Raw genomic sequence first — 19,362 nt, 5'->3', positions numbered from 1 at the left:
CGGGGCCATGGCCGGGGAGAAGAGGCCGTGTTCTCCGGGGCCATGGCTGGGGAGAAGAGGCCGTGTTCTCCGGGGCCATGGCCGGGGAGAAGAGGCCGTGTTCTCCGGGGCCATGGCCGGGGAGAAGAGGCCGTGTTCTCCGGGGCCATGGCCGGGGAGAAGAGGCCGTGTTCTCCGGGGCCATGGCCGGGGAGAAGAGGCCGTGTTCTCCGGGGCCATGGCCGGGGAGAAGAGGCCGTGTTCTCCGGGGCCATTGTTGGGGAGAAGAGGCCGTGTTCTCCGGGGCCATGGCCGGGGAGAAGAGGCCGTGTTCTCCGGGGCCATGGCCGGGGAGAAGAGGCCGTGTTCTCCGGGGCCATTGTTGGGGAGAAGAGGCCGTGTTCTCCGGGGCCATGGCCGGGGACAGGCCGTGTTCTCCGGGGCCATGGCTGGGGAGAAGAGGCCGTGTTCTCCGGGGCCATTGTTGGGGAGAAGAAGCCGTGTTCTCCGGGGCCATGGCCGGGGAATGGCCGTGTTCTCCGGGGCCATGGCCGGGGAATGGCCGTGTTCTCCGGGCTCATTGCTCTGGGCCAGCCCTCTCCCCACGGGCTGGGCTCTGCTCCAGGCGCAGTCAGTGCCCTCAGCTGAAGGAGTGCCGGCAGCTGGTCCCGGCCGTGTGTGCCGTTCCCAGCCGGTGTGGGAGCCGGGGCTGTCCCGGCCTGCCTTCCCGTGCCCTTTGGAGGCAGCGGGGTTGATCCTGCGGGGCAGTGGCTGGCGGCACCGAGCCCTGCTCTGCGGCACTCCCGGCTCCAGGGCAGCGCTGCCGCCTTCCCCTGGCCCCTTCTCTGCCAGGACCCGTGTGACGGCCAGCAGAAGACACTTGGTGCCTTTTGTCTCCAACCTGTGTAGAAGCAGAGAAGGCTGTTGGGAATGTTAAAGGAATTCTGTGGGGAAGCAGTTGAGGGTAGGGTGGTTGGAGGGGCTGCAGTCGGGTCTGTGCCGTGCAGTCAGGCAGAGAGCACGCCGCTCTCCTGCGGATTGTCCCTGTGTTCACCCGGCCAGGGAATGCACACCGAGCCCTTCAGCACACCGAGATGGGTGGTCGGTGCCTGAGCGCCTTCGTTTGCTCACCCGCATTTGCTGAAGGTTGCCAGAATTGCACAGGCAGCATCAGCAACACCCTCAATTCAATGGGGCCTTTTGCTGTGGAATAGTTACTCAGTTTGCTTGTAGTCATTATTTTGAATTTTGCTATCTAAGCATGTTAAGGTTTTATTGGTATTATTCCTTCAGCAGCAATATTGGTTACTCCAGGCATTGTTTAAAAGCTTTTTATTTATTTTTTTTTTCAATTCTTAAAGAGAGATTTGGCTTAGAGCAAAATCAGTAAGGGGAAGAGAATTAGGAAATCAAACCCTTCCTTTCCCTTTTTGAACCTCTCGGTTTTCCAACCTCAAATAAGTACGTGAAAGGGGTTTAACAACTTTAAATTGGATTTTGGAATGTCAGATGACTCTAATAGCCTTTGTACACAAATAACAACAGAAGAGCTGATTATTGTTTCTGGGCTCTGCGATGCACTTAGGTAATCATTAATCTTGGCACTTCTTTATCTGCAGCAGATTAGGAGGCCACTGTCATTTTGAAGACTGCCATTAAGTAGACTTTGTTAGTGTTTAAATATGCGAAGCTTAACTTTAAGCTTCCTTAATGTATGCGCTGGAGGTATCCTGTGCCTTGAATAGAGCTGCTGGAGTAAATTTCAGTCACATATCTGCTGCCACAGTCTGACCTCAGACGTGGGTTTATGTACAGTGTTTGTTAATCAGCCTCGCAAAGACACTTTGAAAGCTTTTTAAGCGTAAAGCATTAATATATCTGTTTGGAACAGCAAGCAAACTTGCTTTATCTACTACCTTTCAGTTGGTTTAATCATCAAGAGGCAGGAAATTAAATGCTATGAAATGAGAAGGCAGAAAGGGTTTTAATGAAGGTCGTAGCACCTAATCTGATTGTGGCAAAGGAAGAGCTTCTGCTAGACCTTTTCTTTCCACAAGCTTGTAATTTTCTAAACCGTTTTTGTGGGCAGTACGGTTTTTTCTTTCGTGATCCTTGTCATGAAATGAAGATGGTTTTCAAACACTGAGTATATCATATATAGACATCATAGGGTATAAAGAGGCTCAGAAACAGAGCTCAGTCCAGGGAGATAGTGTGAGCGTGGTTGGTGGGGGACATCACTGTGATGTATGGTTTGAAGAAAACGTCTGGGAATAAAGCTTCTGCTGTGACAGGAATGTTTTTGAAGCTGTTTGATAGACTGATGGTGCATTTATTTTGTTGTAAGCCAGAGCCCATAAGATTTCCAGTGATAGTATCTTGTGTGTTCTCCTTGGTGCAGTTTTTGGGGATGGGCCATAGTGTTTTCTTCCTGTGTGCTTTTCCAGGAGAACATCTGAGGGATCCTTCTGATCCCACATATACACTAAGATTGCTCCCTCTGAGGTGAGGCAGGGGCTGAATGAGGGCAGAAAAACAAGTGTATTTGTTCAGCAGTGGTTTAACCTTCTGTCATAAAAAAAGGCTTTCTCTAAAGTCTGTATTTGTTGGTGTCTTAATATGTATCAGGAAACATTTATCCAACCACTGCTTGGTTTTGAATTTCAGTAGTATTTTCTGTGAAATGGAGGAAACATGGGTGTAGTTAATCTGTTTTGTGCTCCCCCTTCAGAACCTAGAGGAGTAGCCGAGGATGTGGCTGCTTCTGGTGCCCCTCAGTTTCGGCCATCCTGTGATGACCTCTGCAGAGGACTCACAGGGAGGAGCTGTGACAAAGCCACACACTGGAAATAATGGTAGTGGAAAACTTTGTATTAAAACAAATGATCCTGTGTCGAGCTAGAAAGATGCAGAATGTGGACTTCAGGAGAACCTCTTGTGTGAGGTTTGAGGGAATCTGGTTGTGATTTGCTTGCAATAGCCATAAATGACAGATGGAGTTGAAGAATTCACACTCGGTATTGGCTGCTGGGTGATGAATCCAGGAAGGAGGTGTTGGAGGGAGTTAATAAATGAGTGAGTGCAGCTAAAAGGCTTTTTACTGTTTAGACTTCTGGAGTTGGTTTTGGTTGTTATTGTTCATCTCTCAGATGAATCATCCGAAAATGAAAATTTAAACTAGACATTTAGAGTGCACCTTTGTGAGAAACTAATGATTCTACTTGGCATACAGCATCAAAGGAAGCCGTTTTAATGACATCGAGCTCATGTACAGCCAAAAAGAAAATATCTTAAAAATGCAGATGTAGTCACATCAGAATGATGGAGTTTCTAGTCTGGGTGAAATACTTTCCTTTTCCCTGCAACTTTTTATTCTAGAATTAAATTCAGGTTTTGAGTGTTTTTTCATCAAAGTGCAGCTCTCTTGTAGGGATGTGGTTTCTGCACCAGCCGTGTTTGTCTGGCTTTTACTTAATTGTGCAGAGTCCCAGTTCTCCAGGCACGGTGACAGGTCACACAGATTCTGCAGAGGCCAAACCCTTTACAAAACCCCAGCAAAACAGCAGGACAAGGCTGGATCATGGCAAACACTGTGAAAGGACACTTTGGGTTCCCGCTGCTTTGCCACCTCTTCTGAGTTCCATATTCATCTTTCCAAAGGGCCGTGCTCTCTTCGAGCTGTGAAAGGGGAACTTGACTTGGCCGGATGGAAAATACCAAGGAAAGCATTGTGGGCATGGGTTGCTAATCAGAGACAGCCTTCTAAGGAGCCCTAAGGAATTGTTACTGTCTGAAAGCTGTGCACATCGGTACGAGTGGTGGGGCTGCAGTGGTGCCTGCCACAGTCAGCTGGCGCCCTAGGGTCCCGCAGGGGCTGCACCTATCGCCTTGCTAAAGAGTGTAGAAATGTAAAAAAATTGCACTATGTTGCAAACGATTGTTTTTTGTCAGGTCTGTGTGGTTGGTTGGGTTTTGTTGTTTCTTTGTTGATGTTTTTTAATCAGGTGCCTGTGGCTGTGGTCTGGTCTTTTCTGGTAGGTCGCCTAATAAGATCACTGAGCTGAGATGCAGTTTTGCAAATGGATAGCACAAGTGTGTGTAGCTTCTTTACAAATCCAGCCGTGGAGCTTTCATGCTGTATGAAAGGGATCAGAGACTCTTTACCAGCGTTGTAAAAGACCTTTTGGTACTGAAGGCTGCTGTGATTCAGGTACCAGCTGAGCACCTCTCCTCCTCCTGCACAGGGGAGCTCTCCATTGGAAATGGGGGCCACAAGGATTGCCTTCCTCAACTGGGCATTCCAACTGCTGGCAGCTGGGAAAGGTAACTAGGGAAAGGTTGTTGAGCTGGGATAGCTGTGGTGTAGCTGAAGTGCTGCTTAACACTGGGGAGTGGCTGATAAGTTAATTCCTCTTGGTTTTCCTACTACAAGCCAATAAACAGAAATGCCAAATTTTCCCCTAAGCTGGTGCAGTTAATTAGGGAAAAGAAGATGGGAGGACAGTGTTGGAGTTAACAAATTCCTGTCTTCAGAAGACCAGGTCCAACACTTGAGAGTATGATCAAATTGTAATTGCAGGAAATTACATCGAATGGAGGCTCTGTGCATTAATCTGTGAAAATATTAGGGTAATTTGGCCTTTTCACTGTAAAATGCTACATTTCTTCAAGACTTACTTTATTTAAGTCAAGTCTTTATTGGTTTCTTGCAGAGATTTAGGAAATGGGCAGAAGTACAAATACATTTAAGCTTTTCAGTACAGATTTCTTTCTGAAGGAAAGGGGGAGAATTTATTTCGTATTGTGTGGCCAACTCCAGCAGATAAATCAATCCTATTCTCCTGCAGATTTCAGTTCTTGTTTTCCTCTCCATTCGTGATAGATCATGAAAGATCAGACACCAGGAAGTAGAGATTGGTGTCATTTACTTTTCCCAATGCAAGAGAAGAGCAAGTGGCAAAGACTCCAAGAAGCCTCAGTGTGGCTGAGCATCCAAGGCCGTTTTGACGGCCTCGAGGTGCCCACACCGTTGGCCCCAGCTCCATTCTCTGTGTCACTTTTCATTTGGCAGCCCACGTGCCCTGGCTGGTTTGGGCAGCACAGTGCCACAGGTTGGGTCACAGCACAACTGTGCCTGTGCCCTGCTGCAGGGGTTTGTGTTGACAGATGCTCCAGGTTAGTAATCATCTGTAGGAAGAAATTAAGACTGTCAAAACAGGAGTGAACTCTAGAATCCTGTAAAAACAAACATGGATTCACACAAACCCCAGCTTGCTGCTTACTGGATAAAGGCAGTAGCAAATTAGAGCAGCACAAGTCAGTGCTGGCAGTTCCTGTGGTAATAGCTCACACCTATGTTGCTCCTAAAACTTGTATTTTGTGTCATTTTATCAAGAGAAATGTTTTGTAGATGCCATTATACCGGTAATCTTTGTTTTTGAGAGTGAAAAGGTAATGTAATAGGAGTAGTCCAGCAGCACTGCTCCTGTACAGCTCTGTAGCAGCCTCTCTCTCAGCAGGGCAGAACGCTGCAGATTTGTGGGGCTGGAGCTCTGCTCGCTGGTCCCTGGGATCACAAAACCGTAACCCGGGATCTGGCAGTAAGTGCCAGTCACCTGAGGTGGCTGGAGGCAGAGGTAAAGGACGATTATGCTGCTTACACAGATGGATGTAATGGAGCACCGGCTACATTCCCATGCTCACAGCACAGCAGCACCGGTGAGAGTAGAGTCTCTGTAGCACCTATTTCTTGACATGCAGTTCAGAGCTCTGATTAAAACCATACTATATTTTGTTAGAGAATCACATGATTTCAGCGTCACTGCATTTTGTTTTCTTATGAAAAGCTTTTTCTGAATTGCTTTATTTAACAAGAATTCCATTTAGCCTGGTGAAATTAATTATACCCCAAGCTGTGTTCATCATAGCCAATGTAACTCCTGTTAATTTTCAGCCAGAGAAGGAGAGGCAAATGAAATAATTGTTTATTCATGAGCACCTGAGCCACCAAGAAAATGAGAAGCCAAAACGTGGCAGAAACAGACTGGTGTTTTATGAAATTTGTAAGTCTGTTCTGACCGTGTGGAAATCACCAGTATTCACAGTTCGGCTGCTGTGTTGTTACTGTGTCCCTCTGTTGTGCCTGGTGAGGGACAAAAGGGACCCCCCAGAAGAAGTTGTTACAGTTGTACATCTCTTGGTGTATATTTCTGCCATCATGATTAGTGTGTAAGTTCATGAAAGAAGTGACAAAGCTGGAGCTCAGGGAACTCCGTAGGTTCCAGAGTGGGAAGATGTTAATTGCCTGCCCTGGAGGTACCAAGGGACTGTCCCAAGAGCTGTCCTCTGTGCCCCTGGACAGCAGAATGTGGCAGGCCTGGCTGGTCTGGCTGAGCCCAGGCTTGGACCTGAGTGCTTTGATGGGACAGTTTGGTCCACGCTGTGGGTTAATGATGTGGCCAGAGTCCCAAGCTGCAGTTGTCTCTACCTGTCATTCCTTCAGCAAGGAAAATCAAATCATCTCGCTTTCAGGCGCATTCTCTGCTCAGTCAGGAAAGAGTGGGAATATTTCTGGATGATAAAGACAAGACGGTGGAGAGATATGAGTGTTGTACAGAAGGAAATTAGAATCCTGTAGAATCCTGATGAACGAGAGAGACCAAACATCATCTCTCTGAGTTCCTCTAAAAACCCCACACCAGTTTTTAGCTTGACCTCCTGAACACTTGCAGAAGTCCCTCGATTGTTTGTGCTGGGATGTTGTTTTGATTTTTCTTTACAAGAATTCAGAGTATTATGGTGATATTATATTAAGGGTTTACAGCGATTTTCTATTTGAATTTGACATTTAAAATAGAGACCTCACAACAACTTCACTGAAACAGTTTTGCCTTTTAGAAAACTCAAACTATTTTCCATCTTGCCTTCTTTCATTAGACACTCAGGTGTCTTTGTTGAAGCCAGTGCTTCATGAATTAGCAAAGCTCTAGTTCTTTCAATTAAAATACGTGTCAGTAAAGTTTTGTGTGGTTTAAAGGAAAACAATAACCCTGAACATGAGTGATCCTGGCATGGCAATATGAGCTCTTACTGCACTGTTCCCTTCCGTGTGCCCAAATCAAACAGATGTGGAAGGAATTTATACTACTCCCTCGAAGTCAGTCTTGCAAACCCCAGAAGCGCTCAGGTGGTGCCATGCTATTCATCCTGTATGTCCTTTAACATGGATGTTCCCAGCCTTTGGGAATGCTGGGCAGTGTCAGTGACCTGCTGAGGGTTCCAGCTGTGCCCAGGCCCACAGAGCTCGTCTTGGCATTGCAGCATTTCTGCCTTGTGTGTTGGAGGTGTTGCTCATACTTTACTTTTAATTAATACTTTGGTGGCCATGTTCGTTTCTACTCCACCCATCACACCCACAGACTTCAAAGGATTTGTACCAGTATAACCTCAGTATTTATTTTATTACCAGCATGATTTCCTAAGGAAACAAGGCTTGGAAAGGTTGTTTGTGTTTGTCTGGTTTTCTGCCCGTCACCCCAACTCTTTGCATTTCCAAAACATTTCAGCCAAGCTTGAGAGCATCAGCAGTTCCAAAGATGTGAAAATTGAAGATCTGTGAGAGTTCCCCATGTGATACCCTCTGAGGGGCAGCCTGCAGCCGAGCTCAGCTGTAGGGAGGACAGTCTCCAGCAGACAGGAAGATGAAAGAATATCCCACGTCTTGGGAAGGCTTCTGCTGGAATTTCAACCTCAGTGCACCCCAGAAAAGTGCAACCATGAGACACCAGTCTCTTTTGTTAGTTGTCTGGAGCTGTTTGTGGCCAGGCGTGTCCCGGTGGGGCCAGCTCGGGGTGTCGTTACGGTGGGGATTGCGAATGGCAGAAGCACACCTTCACACGGGGAGCGGGTCAGGCGCTGGCTGTGTGCTCTGGAGCGGCCTGGGATGTGTGTCAGGCCAGGGCCCCGAGCGCAGGGGCTGGGTGTCGGAGCGGTGAGTGGACAGGCGGTGACGGAGTGCACGGCTGGGCTGGGCTGTGCTGCCACCAGCGCTCGGCTCGGCGCTACTGCAGCCCTCGGAAGCTGCAGGTGTTCGGGGGCCGGCAATTTGCAGCCAGCTCCAATTACTTAGGGTACATGACAGAGCAAATTATTTAGGTAATGAAGCTGAAAATGCAGGAAGATTAGAATATTATATAGTAAAATCATTCCGTGTTAATTCAGTTTGTGATCAGATATCATGTTGCTTTAAATACCACATTACATGCAGTACCCTTGTTTGAGCCAATGAATATGTATGAATATGTCACTGAATATGTATGCCTCCTAATTTAATCAATATACTTACAAACAGCACTAGCAGGGACGTCTGGCACAAACTGCATCCCTCTAGAAGGCGGTTGGCCCCATTTGTGTGTATCAGGTTCATGTCAGAGCCCTTCTGAGTTGGCTGCACAGTGTACCTACACAGAGAGGCACAGGGGAAGGGGCTCAGAGGGAGCTGCAGCCGGGGAAGGGGTTGCTCCTTAAGCAGTGAGCCCCAGGAGGTGCCAGCTGCAGCCCTGCCTGCTGTCTGCAGCCCTGGGGCAGGCCCTCCGCTCAGCTGGCAGCTCTGCTCCGCTGGGGATGCTTTCCCTGGGGAGCCGTGCACGAGAGGAGGATGCACAGTGCCCACAGAGGCTTTAAGGAGTAGAGACTGGTCTGGCACACTCAGCAGTCTGTGCTTAAGCCCATCCATGCCGGCTGGGAAAGTGTCTACCTGGAATTTGTGGGCACTGCTGCCTTGGGAGCTCCTCGGAGGTGCTCATGTCTCAGTGCCAGCAAACAGCAGCCAGGACCCACGTACCCTGGGAGAAGGGAGCACCTCCTGCACCGTTTGCCTTTCCAGAAAATGCTGATTTCTTCAATTCAGAAATAGTAAGACACAGTAGGATATACCTGCCTTTCACCTTCTAAAAGTTAGGCTTGTAATTAAAATATCGTGAAATTCCTTCAGTGTTGAGTGAGGAGGAGCCCTCTGCACTCAGGGGTTCGTGTTGCTTGTTTTGAATAAGGTGAATGATGTGCCCTTTTTCCTTCTTGCTTTCTCCTTCTCCCTTCCTTTCCTCTTTCTGCCTCCACTCTAGAGCAGACAAGACAATTAACTTCATTAATTACCCATCCTTCTAGATCACTCATGTCAGCTGGGTAGATCTCCCCTAAAAGGCAGGCATGGGACCAAAGAAGAGCCCTTCCCAGCTTACCACATCTGAGGCTTCCTTCCTGTTATGAATTGGGAAAAAATGTTATTTGCGTGCCTGTACAATTTTAAAATAACAGTGTGAAAGCAGAAGGAGGAAAGGAAAAATCCTTTTTCTACCCCAAGACAATTAATTCACTAGAAACAAGCATTCTGTTCACAAACGTTGTTGGAGAGGAAAAAACTTCTGTCTTGGTGAAACGATTTTTTCTTTTAAAAAGTGTGTTCTTCGAGGTGGACTGGTAACACACATTCCTGTGCTCAGTGTGTTTCTGTTTAAGGGACAGACCTGGGCAGAAAAGTGACCTGTGCTTTGCTTGGCTCTTGCCCTGATCTGAGTCTGCCCCGTGAGTTAGAGAGAAATCAAAGAACACGATGAGCTCGTACAGTGCATTCCCTTACAGATACAGAATTAGATTTTCTTACTTTTCTACTGCACAAACTGGACAAGGAATAAAGCAACATTTCATGATGTGGGAAGTAATAAAAAGGGAGAGGCTGTCTAGAGGGTTTGGCTGGGGGAGGGAACTTGCAAAAGGCAGGCGAACCCAGTGAAACTGTTCCAGGTTTGGGGAACAAACTCCCCTGGAGCAGGAGGGAATAAGCCATAATCTCCTGTTCCAGGTGCCAGCAGAAGATGTCATTGAGTGCTCTCACTGGCTGCTGCTGGCATGTTCCCTAGGAATTAGGTGGAGGCAGTGGTGTTATTTAAGCATACCAGAGCTACCTCAGACAGTTGCCATGTGAAGACACAGTGGATGGAGGAAGAATAAATGTTTGGGGGGGAAAACACTGGCTTTTTTTTCCCCTGCAATACTTGGGCTCAAGTTCCTGTTCAGTCTGATTTTGAGCAGATCAGGGCCCACACTCCTTTTTCTGGAAGCTCATCTGACATTGCAGCAGGAGGACAGCCACCAGGCAGTCTGGTGACAGGAACAGCTCCAAGTGAAGGCACATGAACTGAGGGGTGTTGGTGGATGGCAGAGGCCCTGTGCTGTGGAGATGAGCTTGTTTGACATCAGCTTGCAGGGACTGCTGCCTCCGGCCCTGGGAAGGTCCCTTCACTCTCTCAGGAGCCCTTTCTGGAGCAGCAGTTTGGGTCTTGGTGCTCAAGCTTCCATTTGTAGCTCCTGGTGGTTTGTTTGGGCTTTTATTCCTCCTCTTTGCTGCCTTTGGCAGAGGACAGCCTTGGTAGGATTGTGGAGCACTGTTATTTCAGGGTGTGAAAGAGTCTTAGCCCTTTAATCTGGGAGTACAAACTGCATCTGTCACCTGGGTATCTGTGGCGGTTCCTAAGCAACCACAAGAGTTTATTTTTTTCTGCAGTTCATATTTAAGAAATAATTTGCTCATGCATGAACCAGCCTGAATCAGCCTGAGCACCACCCCAGGAGACAGAAATTGTAAACTGTAATTTAGGCTAATTCTAGTCTAAAGCATGAATTAGAGTATTTTATGTAATCTTGAAAAATATACCATATAAATAAATGTAAGCAGAGAACAGGTACAATTAATTTGAGCACAGTAGGAAGCTTTAAGTAACTCTGGGAATGTGAGAAACCAAGTCGGAACATATTCTTGACATGTAAAAATATTTCCCACCTGCCTTGTTTGCATAAGAACAAGGTTTTAGCAAGTACATATTTGCATGTCAAAGTTAAAAGTGGGGAAAATATTTTCACCCTTGTAAGAAAAAAATGCATAATCTTGGCACAGGCAATTTGCATTTAGTAAGTTTAAAGTATCTTAAGTCCTTTCATGCTGTATGGGAAGTGTATGAACGTGCGACAGGGGTTCCATTTCAATGAGTTGATTTGCAAAGGCACCACGTGGAGCAGTAATTGATCTGATCTCTCTGTGCATTAATTTGTACTACAATTGGCTGTGGCAGTCCCCAGCGACTTGTGCTTCTGAGATTCATCCCATTGTCCTGCATCTCAGAGTGCAGCAGGAAGTTGGAGTTTAAATGCCGTGTGCCTAATTGGAAGTAAGTACCTTGAAGATGTAAATTTGAGGGACTCAGGAATTCTAAAACGGTACCTGATTTGGTGCCGGCTCTCATAAAAATGATGTTGGGCAAATGCTGGCACAGCTGGAATCTGTGGAGATTCTCTTATACCAGTAAAGCACCCTGGAAAATGCATTTGGGACTAATTATGGCACCTTTTAGACTATTACTAACCTAGCTTTAGGCCATCACTTTGAAGGCATGTTACATTCCTTCAGAAACACTCTGCAAATGTCCTGTTGCTTAAGAAATAGGGATTGCATAGACAGGCTTCATGGGTGATTTAACTAACATGCTGGAGATTGTAGATAAACTAGATCCAATTATATTATACCTATTCAAAAAAAGGCAGTAATTATGTATATAAAAGTGAAATGTAAAAAATACATTGCCATGTAGCTGTGGAGATAAGCCTTGTCACTACCCTGTCCAAGGAGCTGCAGAAGGCTGCTGATTCACTGCAGCAGAGGAGAAAAATAATCATTTGTTGAGAAGGCACAACTGGGATTTGGTAGAGCTATTCTGGAATTTGCCCACAGGATTGCTCCCTGAATCTGAACTGCACATGATACAAATTCTGAGTTTCTGTGGATTTCAGCCTGTTCTCCAGTTTGTTGATGTGAAGTGGGGGGGTTATGCCACCCTTTCTGCCACAAGCTCATAAACGTATGAGGCTCCAGTAATAATTCATGTAGCGCATTAATGAAACAGCACACGCGTTATTTTTCCCTTTTATTGGTTCACTTCCTGCTCCATTGTGTTTAATGCAGTAGCTGAAAGCAAAGTGAAATTAAAACCATTTTTGGGGAACAAGGATTTCCTTCCTCAAGTGTCCTAAGCAGACCTCTTAATTTCTGTCATGTCACGGCTGCAGGGATGGTGGTTTGAGGGTCAAGGATGCCGAGGCCCGTGATGGAGGCAGGTACAGGGGGTGTCCCTCTGCGTGGGGCTGCCTGGAGAGCTGCTGGCACGGCACTGCCTGGCCCCGTGGGCCGGAGCTGTTGGCACTGCCTTCCCCAGCAGAGGGTCTGAGCTGCCCCCAGCGTCCTGGGAGCAAATAGGACCCATTGGGGTGCTGCTCAGCTGCCCCATTTGATGTCACCTGGAGAATATTCTGAAGGGGTGTTTTAGCACAGTCGGTGCTGTGCTGTGAGTCTTCTGGGCTTCTGCTTTATAATTATCTTACGCTTTGGGCCAGATCCTGAGCTGTGTCTTGTGACAGTGAAATGGAGCCCACAGCAGCACTGCAAGGTGATTCTTGATTAATAATAAGCAGCCAGTTAGGGATTCAGTGACATGCAAAATGCAATGGTTTTAGAGTGGGCATGACTTTTTGAGAACAGAGTACAACTGGAGTTAAGCTAATGCGTTGTAAGACAGTAGCATTAGGTGTGATTTTGTGTGTTGTCACAGACTGGAGAGCCGTAAATTGGATGAAAGAGGAGCTCTGGGCAGCTTCTGAATGGATTTGAGCTCGTCAAGGAGGTGGACAGCACTTGTTAATGTGTCACAGTTACAGACACAGCAAGAGTTGCACTTGTACTGTTCCAACTAAGCCTCTTCCAGAAACCTGATGCAGCTCCATCCTAGCACTGCAGCAGAGCAAGGGCTTTCCTGGGATTTCAGTCCCCTCCCTGTGTGTGGTCTGTGTTGGTGAGCACCGCCAGGCACGTGTGACATGTGCCCTGCTGGTGTTTGAGCACCACAGCACTGCCTGTGCACGCTCTGTCCAAACTTGCCAGCAAAACAACTGAGCCACGTGCTCCAGAAGCAGCTGGGAGGGTCCCTGAGCGTGGAGTCCCTTCTTGGCCGCCTGTGTTCACATGGGAAGGTGCTTGATTTACAGAGTCACACACCAAACTGAGCTCAGTAGGGTGTTTATAGGTATGAATTTACATTTATCAGGGCTTTCATGCCTTAGAACTCTATGGCATTTTCCAGACTGTGCAACTCCTCTGGTTTGAGCAAACTGAAAACTGCCTTGTTTGTTCTGTGGTAGACAATACACAAATAGGTGCCGATAATTCCCTTTCGGTTTGGGATTTCTCATACAAAATGGAGCTGCTCTTCGCCTCCTAACTCCTCTGTAGGGTTGGCCAGTCGTGTGAGCTGGTGGATGTTGGTGGCTGTGGTACAGGTGGTGCATTTGCTTCCAGGCAGGACAAGCTTTAAAATAGCCTGCTATGGTCTCGCATGAATACAGTTGGAAGAAACCTTTCTAGTGTCATCTTAGCTCTTTGGCCAGAATGTGAACTCTCCTATTCTTTTTGGCTTTGAAATGCTGATTCTAGCCTTCTTGTGGGTTCTTAAACACCTTCTCAAATGACCCATTTTAATAACCCAAAAGCTATTATATAACGAGCAGCCATAATTTAGTCCAAAGCTCTAGGGGATCCTTGCAGTTCAGCAATGAATAGTTAATGCAGTATAATGTTTAGCAGGTTATTAGTTTTCACTGTACAAATGCTGATCAGGGAATGCTTTTATAAGGTGTTTAAAAGAAAATGTAATTAACTGGTTGCGTGCTTCTGTTGCAGCTCAAATTGAAATTATTCCATGCAAGATCTGTGGAGACAAATCATCAGGAATCCATTATGGTGTCATTACATGTGAAGGCTGCAAGGTAAGCTTCTAAAATATTAAGTCTGAAAAGAAGCATTTAGCCTTTTGGTAGTGATTATTTTCCTTCTTTCTTTAAAGAGCAAGCATTGCTCCAAAGTTGAATATCAAATCGTTGGGGCTTCTGAAGTACTGGTTTTATTTGGGCTTTAGATAGGACGTTTCTGTGACACACACACAGTTACACTGCTGCAGATTTTAGGACAATCAAAATCGCCCAGTTCTGCTGGGTGTGCTGGACCTTGTCCCTGCATGAGCTGAAGAGAGGGACAGAGGGATGATCTGCTTCAAGCACACCACCAGTGCTCTGTGCATTCAGCTGAGGGAGGACGGTCTGGCTCTCCTGGATCTCCCTCCCTGTCTGGTTTTGCTCCGTAAATTAAAATGAACCTCTGTGAAAACAGGTGAGAGCTCTCCCCTCTGTTTTCTTTTGCACTCTGGTGCAGTTACAGTGTGTTCTGTTGGCTGGGGAGATGGTGTTTCACGGCAGCTCCTGGTGTTCAGCACGCTCAGGTCTCGCTGAGAGCACTGCCTGTTCTTTGCAGTGCAGTCACTGCTCTGTTAGGTTTAGGCGCTGGAGTATTTTCTGGAGTTGTACCTTTGGTAAATCCAGTGAACAAGGATTGCACTGGAAGCATTTCTGTTTTGTTCAGTGTGTCTGTCACAACCAGGAATTAACCTGCACAGTGCCAGCACCAGGCAGGAGTGAAGCTGATCACTCCTTTTGGTCCCTAGTGCAGGATTACAGCACTGGCGGGGGGTGACACAGTGTGCACAGCATGCTCTGGCTTGTTGCTCCCTTCATGGATATTTGTTGCAATCCCATTCTGAGAGGTTTTCTCCTCTTAATCTGCACTTGAGGTGTGAAGAATTGATGATTATAATAGTTCTTAGTCTGCCCTCCTGACCTGCTTGTTACTAAACCCCATCTTCAAAAAGTGACTTCCTTGCATTCACATTATGAAGGTCTCTTTTGTGTTTTTCCCAGGAAGATTTTTGTGTTTTCATTAACACATACATCCTCTCAGTCTTGTGGAAATATTGGTAATAATGAAGGAAAAAAACTAACGTAAGAATCTTGGAATGATATGGAAACAGCACCTTCTGCCCTTTGTGACTTCCGTTGCCATGGAAAATGCAAGAAATGCACTAAAAATGCATTGATAACAAAGTGGTGACTTTTTCCAGCTTTATGTTGTTAAGCAGCCTTTGTCAAATGTCAGCTGTGGGAAGTGCAGGCATGTGCTGTGACAGTTCTGTTGTTTGAGTGTCTTGTCAAGGGTCGAGTTCTGTTCAGGGTCTGAGAGCTCTTTAGTCTTAGGTGGTCTGGGGAGAGATCCATGGCACAAAACCCGAGTGCAGACACAGCAGGGCTAACGTGGGGCTGGGCCTCCCGCACGGGGCTTCTTGCAGAGCAGGAGCCCAAGGACAGGGAGGCTGCCAGCTGTGTTGTCCTTCCTCCATCTTCCTGCACTTAGTGAGAAATGTGTGTGCAGTATACTGTGGTTTAGAACAAGTGATTTTCCTTCAAATGCCGTATAAATCAAGTTCTCCTGGAGCTCTGTGCAATCCTCTGCATCTGAGAATTCCAGCAGAATGGTCAGCTGGGAGAAGGGCAAAAGGGAAGGCAAGCAGGCAGGGATGCTGAACACACTGAAACCTGCTTGAACCTTGAAAGCAGAGTGTGAGAATTAAGATACTGGCCCAGGGAATGATTTAGGCATTTTCTCCTTCTCTTGGAGCACAGTAAAGTTTTGTTGCCATACAATTCAGACAGAATTTTCAAGCCAGTTAATATGAACTTAGTTGACCAAGATGACCAGCAAGTAGTGACAGACTGGGGTAGTGCTGGTGGACAGAAGGCACAGGCAGCATTTAAAATGCCCTGCAGTGGCTGATGGATTCTGCTTGTGCTACACTCTTCCACAGTAATGTCAACAAAGTCTCACCCAACAGAACTATTTTGGCTGGTGAAAAGGTTGGCATAGCTTGGCTCCTGCCAAAGCAGCCAGGTGTGATTGGTATGGGTTTCTTTTCCCAGCTTTTCTGTGGCTATGACTGCTGCAGGTTTGAGCACGCTTGTGTTGCACTTCACGTTAGGCTGAAGTCTCCTTTGTAAGAAGTACCTGGTTACAAAGTTCCCGTGCTGTGCCCTGGCTCCTGCAGCCGGTGTCCTGCACAGCCCCGAGGTCAGTGAGGCCCCGCAGAGTGCCACAGACCCGCCCTGAGGCACCAGGTGGCAGGAGCAGGGCCGTGGCTGTCCGAAGGGACCCGCGGTCAGGAATGATCTACAGCAGCAGCCGCGGCAGAGGGTGTTCTCAGCCTGGACTGGCTTCACTCCACTTTGGCATGAACTTTAGTGTTCCTGTATCCTAATGTTAACTTGAATGGTACTCTGTAAATACTGATAACCAGCAGAAATAGAATTTATTCAAAACCTGAAGTGGAGTTTTTGTTAGGACTGCAAAGACCTACTTGTGTAGTTCTAATTGATGAAATCACAGCCCAACTCTTGTCAAATTGACTTTTGCTGATTCCATTGCTCTTCTGCAGCCTTGCAACCCTTGCATTTCACAGAGCTGGAAGTGTTCTGACCAGATTGAGGTGTTACATGGCATTTCACATAACTGGACTTGAAGATTTATAATGAAACCCATTTGTTTATTGGGAAGTTTTCATTTGCTACCTTGCTGTGGTGTTGCTGGCTGTTTTTATGAAGTTAGTGGCAGTGTTTTGCACAGGCACTGAGTACTCTAAACCCATCAGCCTATTTAGCTCACTTTGAATCTGCCATTAAAAAAGCAGAATTTACCACCCCTTCATCATCTCCCCCTTAACTGAAACTTTGAGGTCTTAGCCAGGCTGTATTTTACACTTTATCTAGGAGGGCTTATTATAAATAAAATGAATTTTTAAAGTGAGGGTAGTTTTGTACGGACAATACTGGTATCTGTAGGGAGCACTTCACCATTAGCCTAGGGAACCCATTAACAACCTTTTATGCTGTAGGAAGGACTGTGCTGGGAAAGGAGAGTGGTTTGTACACATCCATGTTCTTTTCTCCTAGCTGAAAGTTGAGTTCAGTTCCACATTGTCATTCAATGAACTATATAATTTAATTTGGAGATGCAGTTACTTGGTTTTGCTGTCAGTAGTTCATGCCCAGCTGACCCAGCAGTGCAGCAGGGATCCCTCTCTTTACCTGCCTGCGTGCAGCTGGTCTTACAGAACCACCCGTGCAGGGCATTTCTGGGCATTTCACGCCCTTTCAAGGGTTTGTCAGTACTGGCTGTTGTCTCTTACCTCTTTTAAGACCCCAGATGATCTTGTTCATTGTAACTGCAAACTACATCCAGGTTCTTTACTTTCATTTGTTGACAAATACAAGCTCACTCCTGTCATTATTACTGAATGGTTTTGCTCTGTTTTCAGTGACACTATGATTTTGTTACCAAATACTTTATTAACACACTTTATTTAAAAATACTGTCAGAGCACTTTCCTCCCTTTACAACTAAAATACATGCTGGTGGTCATTAAAGGGTTAAAAATCCAATTTGAATATGCCTGCCTTTTGTATTACAGTGTATTTTTCTGATGTTTCTTTGAAGAAATTTTGTGTTGGTTTGCTTTAGAAAACAGTAAAAGAATGACTCCCCCCCAACTAATTGTTAATTGCTCAGAATATTGCAAAACTTAATGATACGTGGAAGTCTTTAAGTATTAGCCATAAATCATGGGATTATGAATAAGCCTTTGTTGTCACAGGCTCGCATACAGTCATTCCAAAACGTCTGCCATTAGGATGCAGCAAGGCAGCTGTCAGCTGTTTTCTTGTAATTAAACAGCCAATGAGCAGCTAATTAAGACATATGTGTATACAGAAGTGGAAGTGGGTATGTTAATGAACTGTAGGAATCAATTCATTAAATGAAAATTTGTCAAAAGACCAAACATGAGCTCAGCGTTTCAGGCGGGGTGCGGTGGAGCCTGTGCCGTGCGTTTGGGACACGAGGGGAGCACAACTGCTCCGCAGCCAGCCCAGACACCAGCGTCTGCAGTGCTGAGCAGAGGCTCACTGAAACTATTCATAGACCGAGCAAAAACTGCTATTTACATTTCAAAGTCCTTTTTTAACGAGTTGTTATTGCAACTGACTCGCAGATGAAAAGTTCTTGCGCTCTTTTCTCACCCAAACCTGATTTGTGGCAGCGAATGAATACCCATGCTGTGTATAAACAGGAGTCTGAAATAGGGACCGAGCCGTGGCTTGTGACGTGCTCTGCCCTTCTTGTGGCCCCCGGTGGATCCATCTGCAGGAAAAGGGAACGTGCAGAGCCCCGTGGCGGGGTCGTGGTGCTCACATCAGGCCCCGGTGTGCCATGGGCAGAGCTCAACCCCGGGGCTCGTGCGGTGCAGCCCCAGCTTTGTCTCTGGGCTCGTCGGCAGGGCTGGCTCTGCCCTGGCCCATTAGGTCACATGAAGCAGGGCCTGTAAACATGCAGGCAATAAAAAGCATGTGGCCTGAGCTGGCTTGCATAAGGCTTGAATGTATATACACGTGTACCAAGCATGCATCCACCTCCTCCTTCCTGGTGGAAAAATTATAGCCAGCTCCCTGCCTCTGGCAAAAGCGAGGGAATAGAACAACAGAACAGAGTGTTTCTCCTTTTAATAAAGGAGGAAAAAACTGGAAAGAAGCTGTAGGTACTACAGAAGGCTCCTGTAATAGGGCTTCCCCATCTGTCTTACAGTGATGTGAAAGCCCAAGGACTGCCAAAAGCTTACAAAAATCACAAGTAACTGACAGCACCATAGAACAAAAAATCCTCACTTGACCTTCATTGTCAATTCACTCCCAAATCTCAGATACCTGTGTTTCTCTGGAGCTTTGGACAAGTTTAGATTAGTTTTTGAAGTTTGTGGCAAGGTTTCTCCTTTCTTTAGCTACTGCTGATGTTTTCTGGGGTTTGTTTTTAAAAGCGCTCTGCTGTATCTCTGGTTTGTAAAGTGCAACTGCTTTTAAAGGCCTGGGTTCAGGCATTTCTGCTCTACTGGAAATTTAGCTTCAAGCTGTAACTTAGCTGATATATTGTACACTAAAATGTATTGAGCAGCTGTGTCTCTAGGGAAAATCTGGAAAAGGAAAAAGGCCAGTATTTTCTCCATTATAATACTAAAAATAATCCTCAGCTTGACAAGGCTATTCTTAATAAAATATGCCAAGTGGCAATTCAGAATCTGTGTGTGTATGTGTGTATATATATATATATCTCAGCTAAAGGAAAACATATGGATCCTGGAGGTTATTGGGACATGTTACTTTCACATATTGTTTAGGCTGACTTCCAGAATCGCAGAGGGTTTCATGCAGCTTGTATGTGAGGATGTCATTCAGTGTAACTAGAAAAGGGCTTGGAGAACAGAAATGTTCGGGGACTGGTGCACAACCTTGAGCAGTCACTCGTCAGCTCAGTCCCTAATCCTGTTTTTCTGGTGAATGGCATTGCACTTGGAGTTC

The 19,362-nt window shown here is 46.3% G+C and overlaps 1 protein-coding gene across 1 annotated transcript in view; it reads left to right on the top strand.

The window, feature by feature from the left end:
- The window catches only part of RORA (RAR related orphan receptor A), a 357,011-nt gene that overhangs the window by 313,768 nt on the left and 23,881 nt on the right, over positions 1-19,362 (top strand). Inside the window, 1 exon segment of the mRNA XM_066328073.1 lies at positions 13,760-13,845. Coding sequence (XP_066184170.1) covers positions 13,760-13,845 — 86 coding nt within the window.

The sequence above is a fragment of the Sylvia atricapilla genome, chromosome 13 (assembly GCF_009819655.1).
Source record: "Sylvia atricapilla isolate bSylAtr1 chromosome 13, bSylAtr1.pri, whole genome shotgun sequence".
Lineage (NCBI taxonomy): Eukaryota > Metazoa > Chordata > Aves > Passeriformes > Sylviidae > Sylvia > Sylvia atricapilla.
Note: the sequence above shows the minus strand (reverse complement) of the source record. Positions and strands in the feature narration are given on the sequence as shown.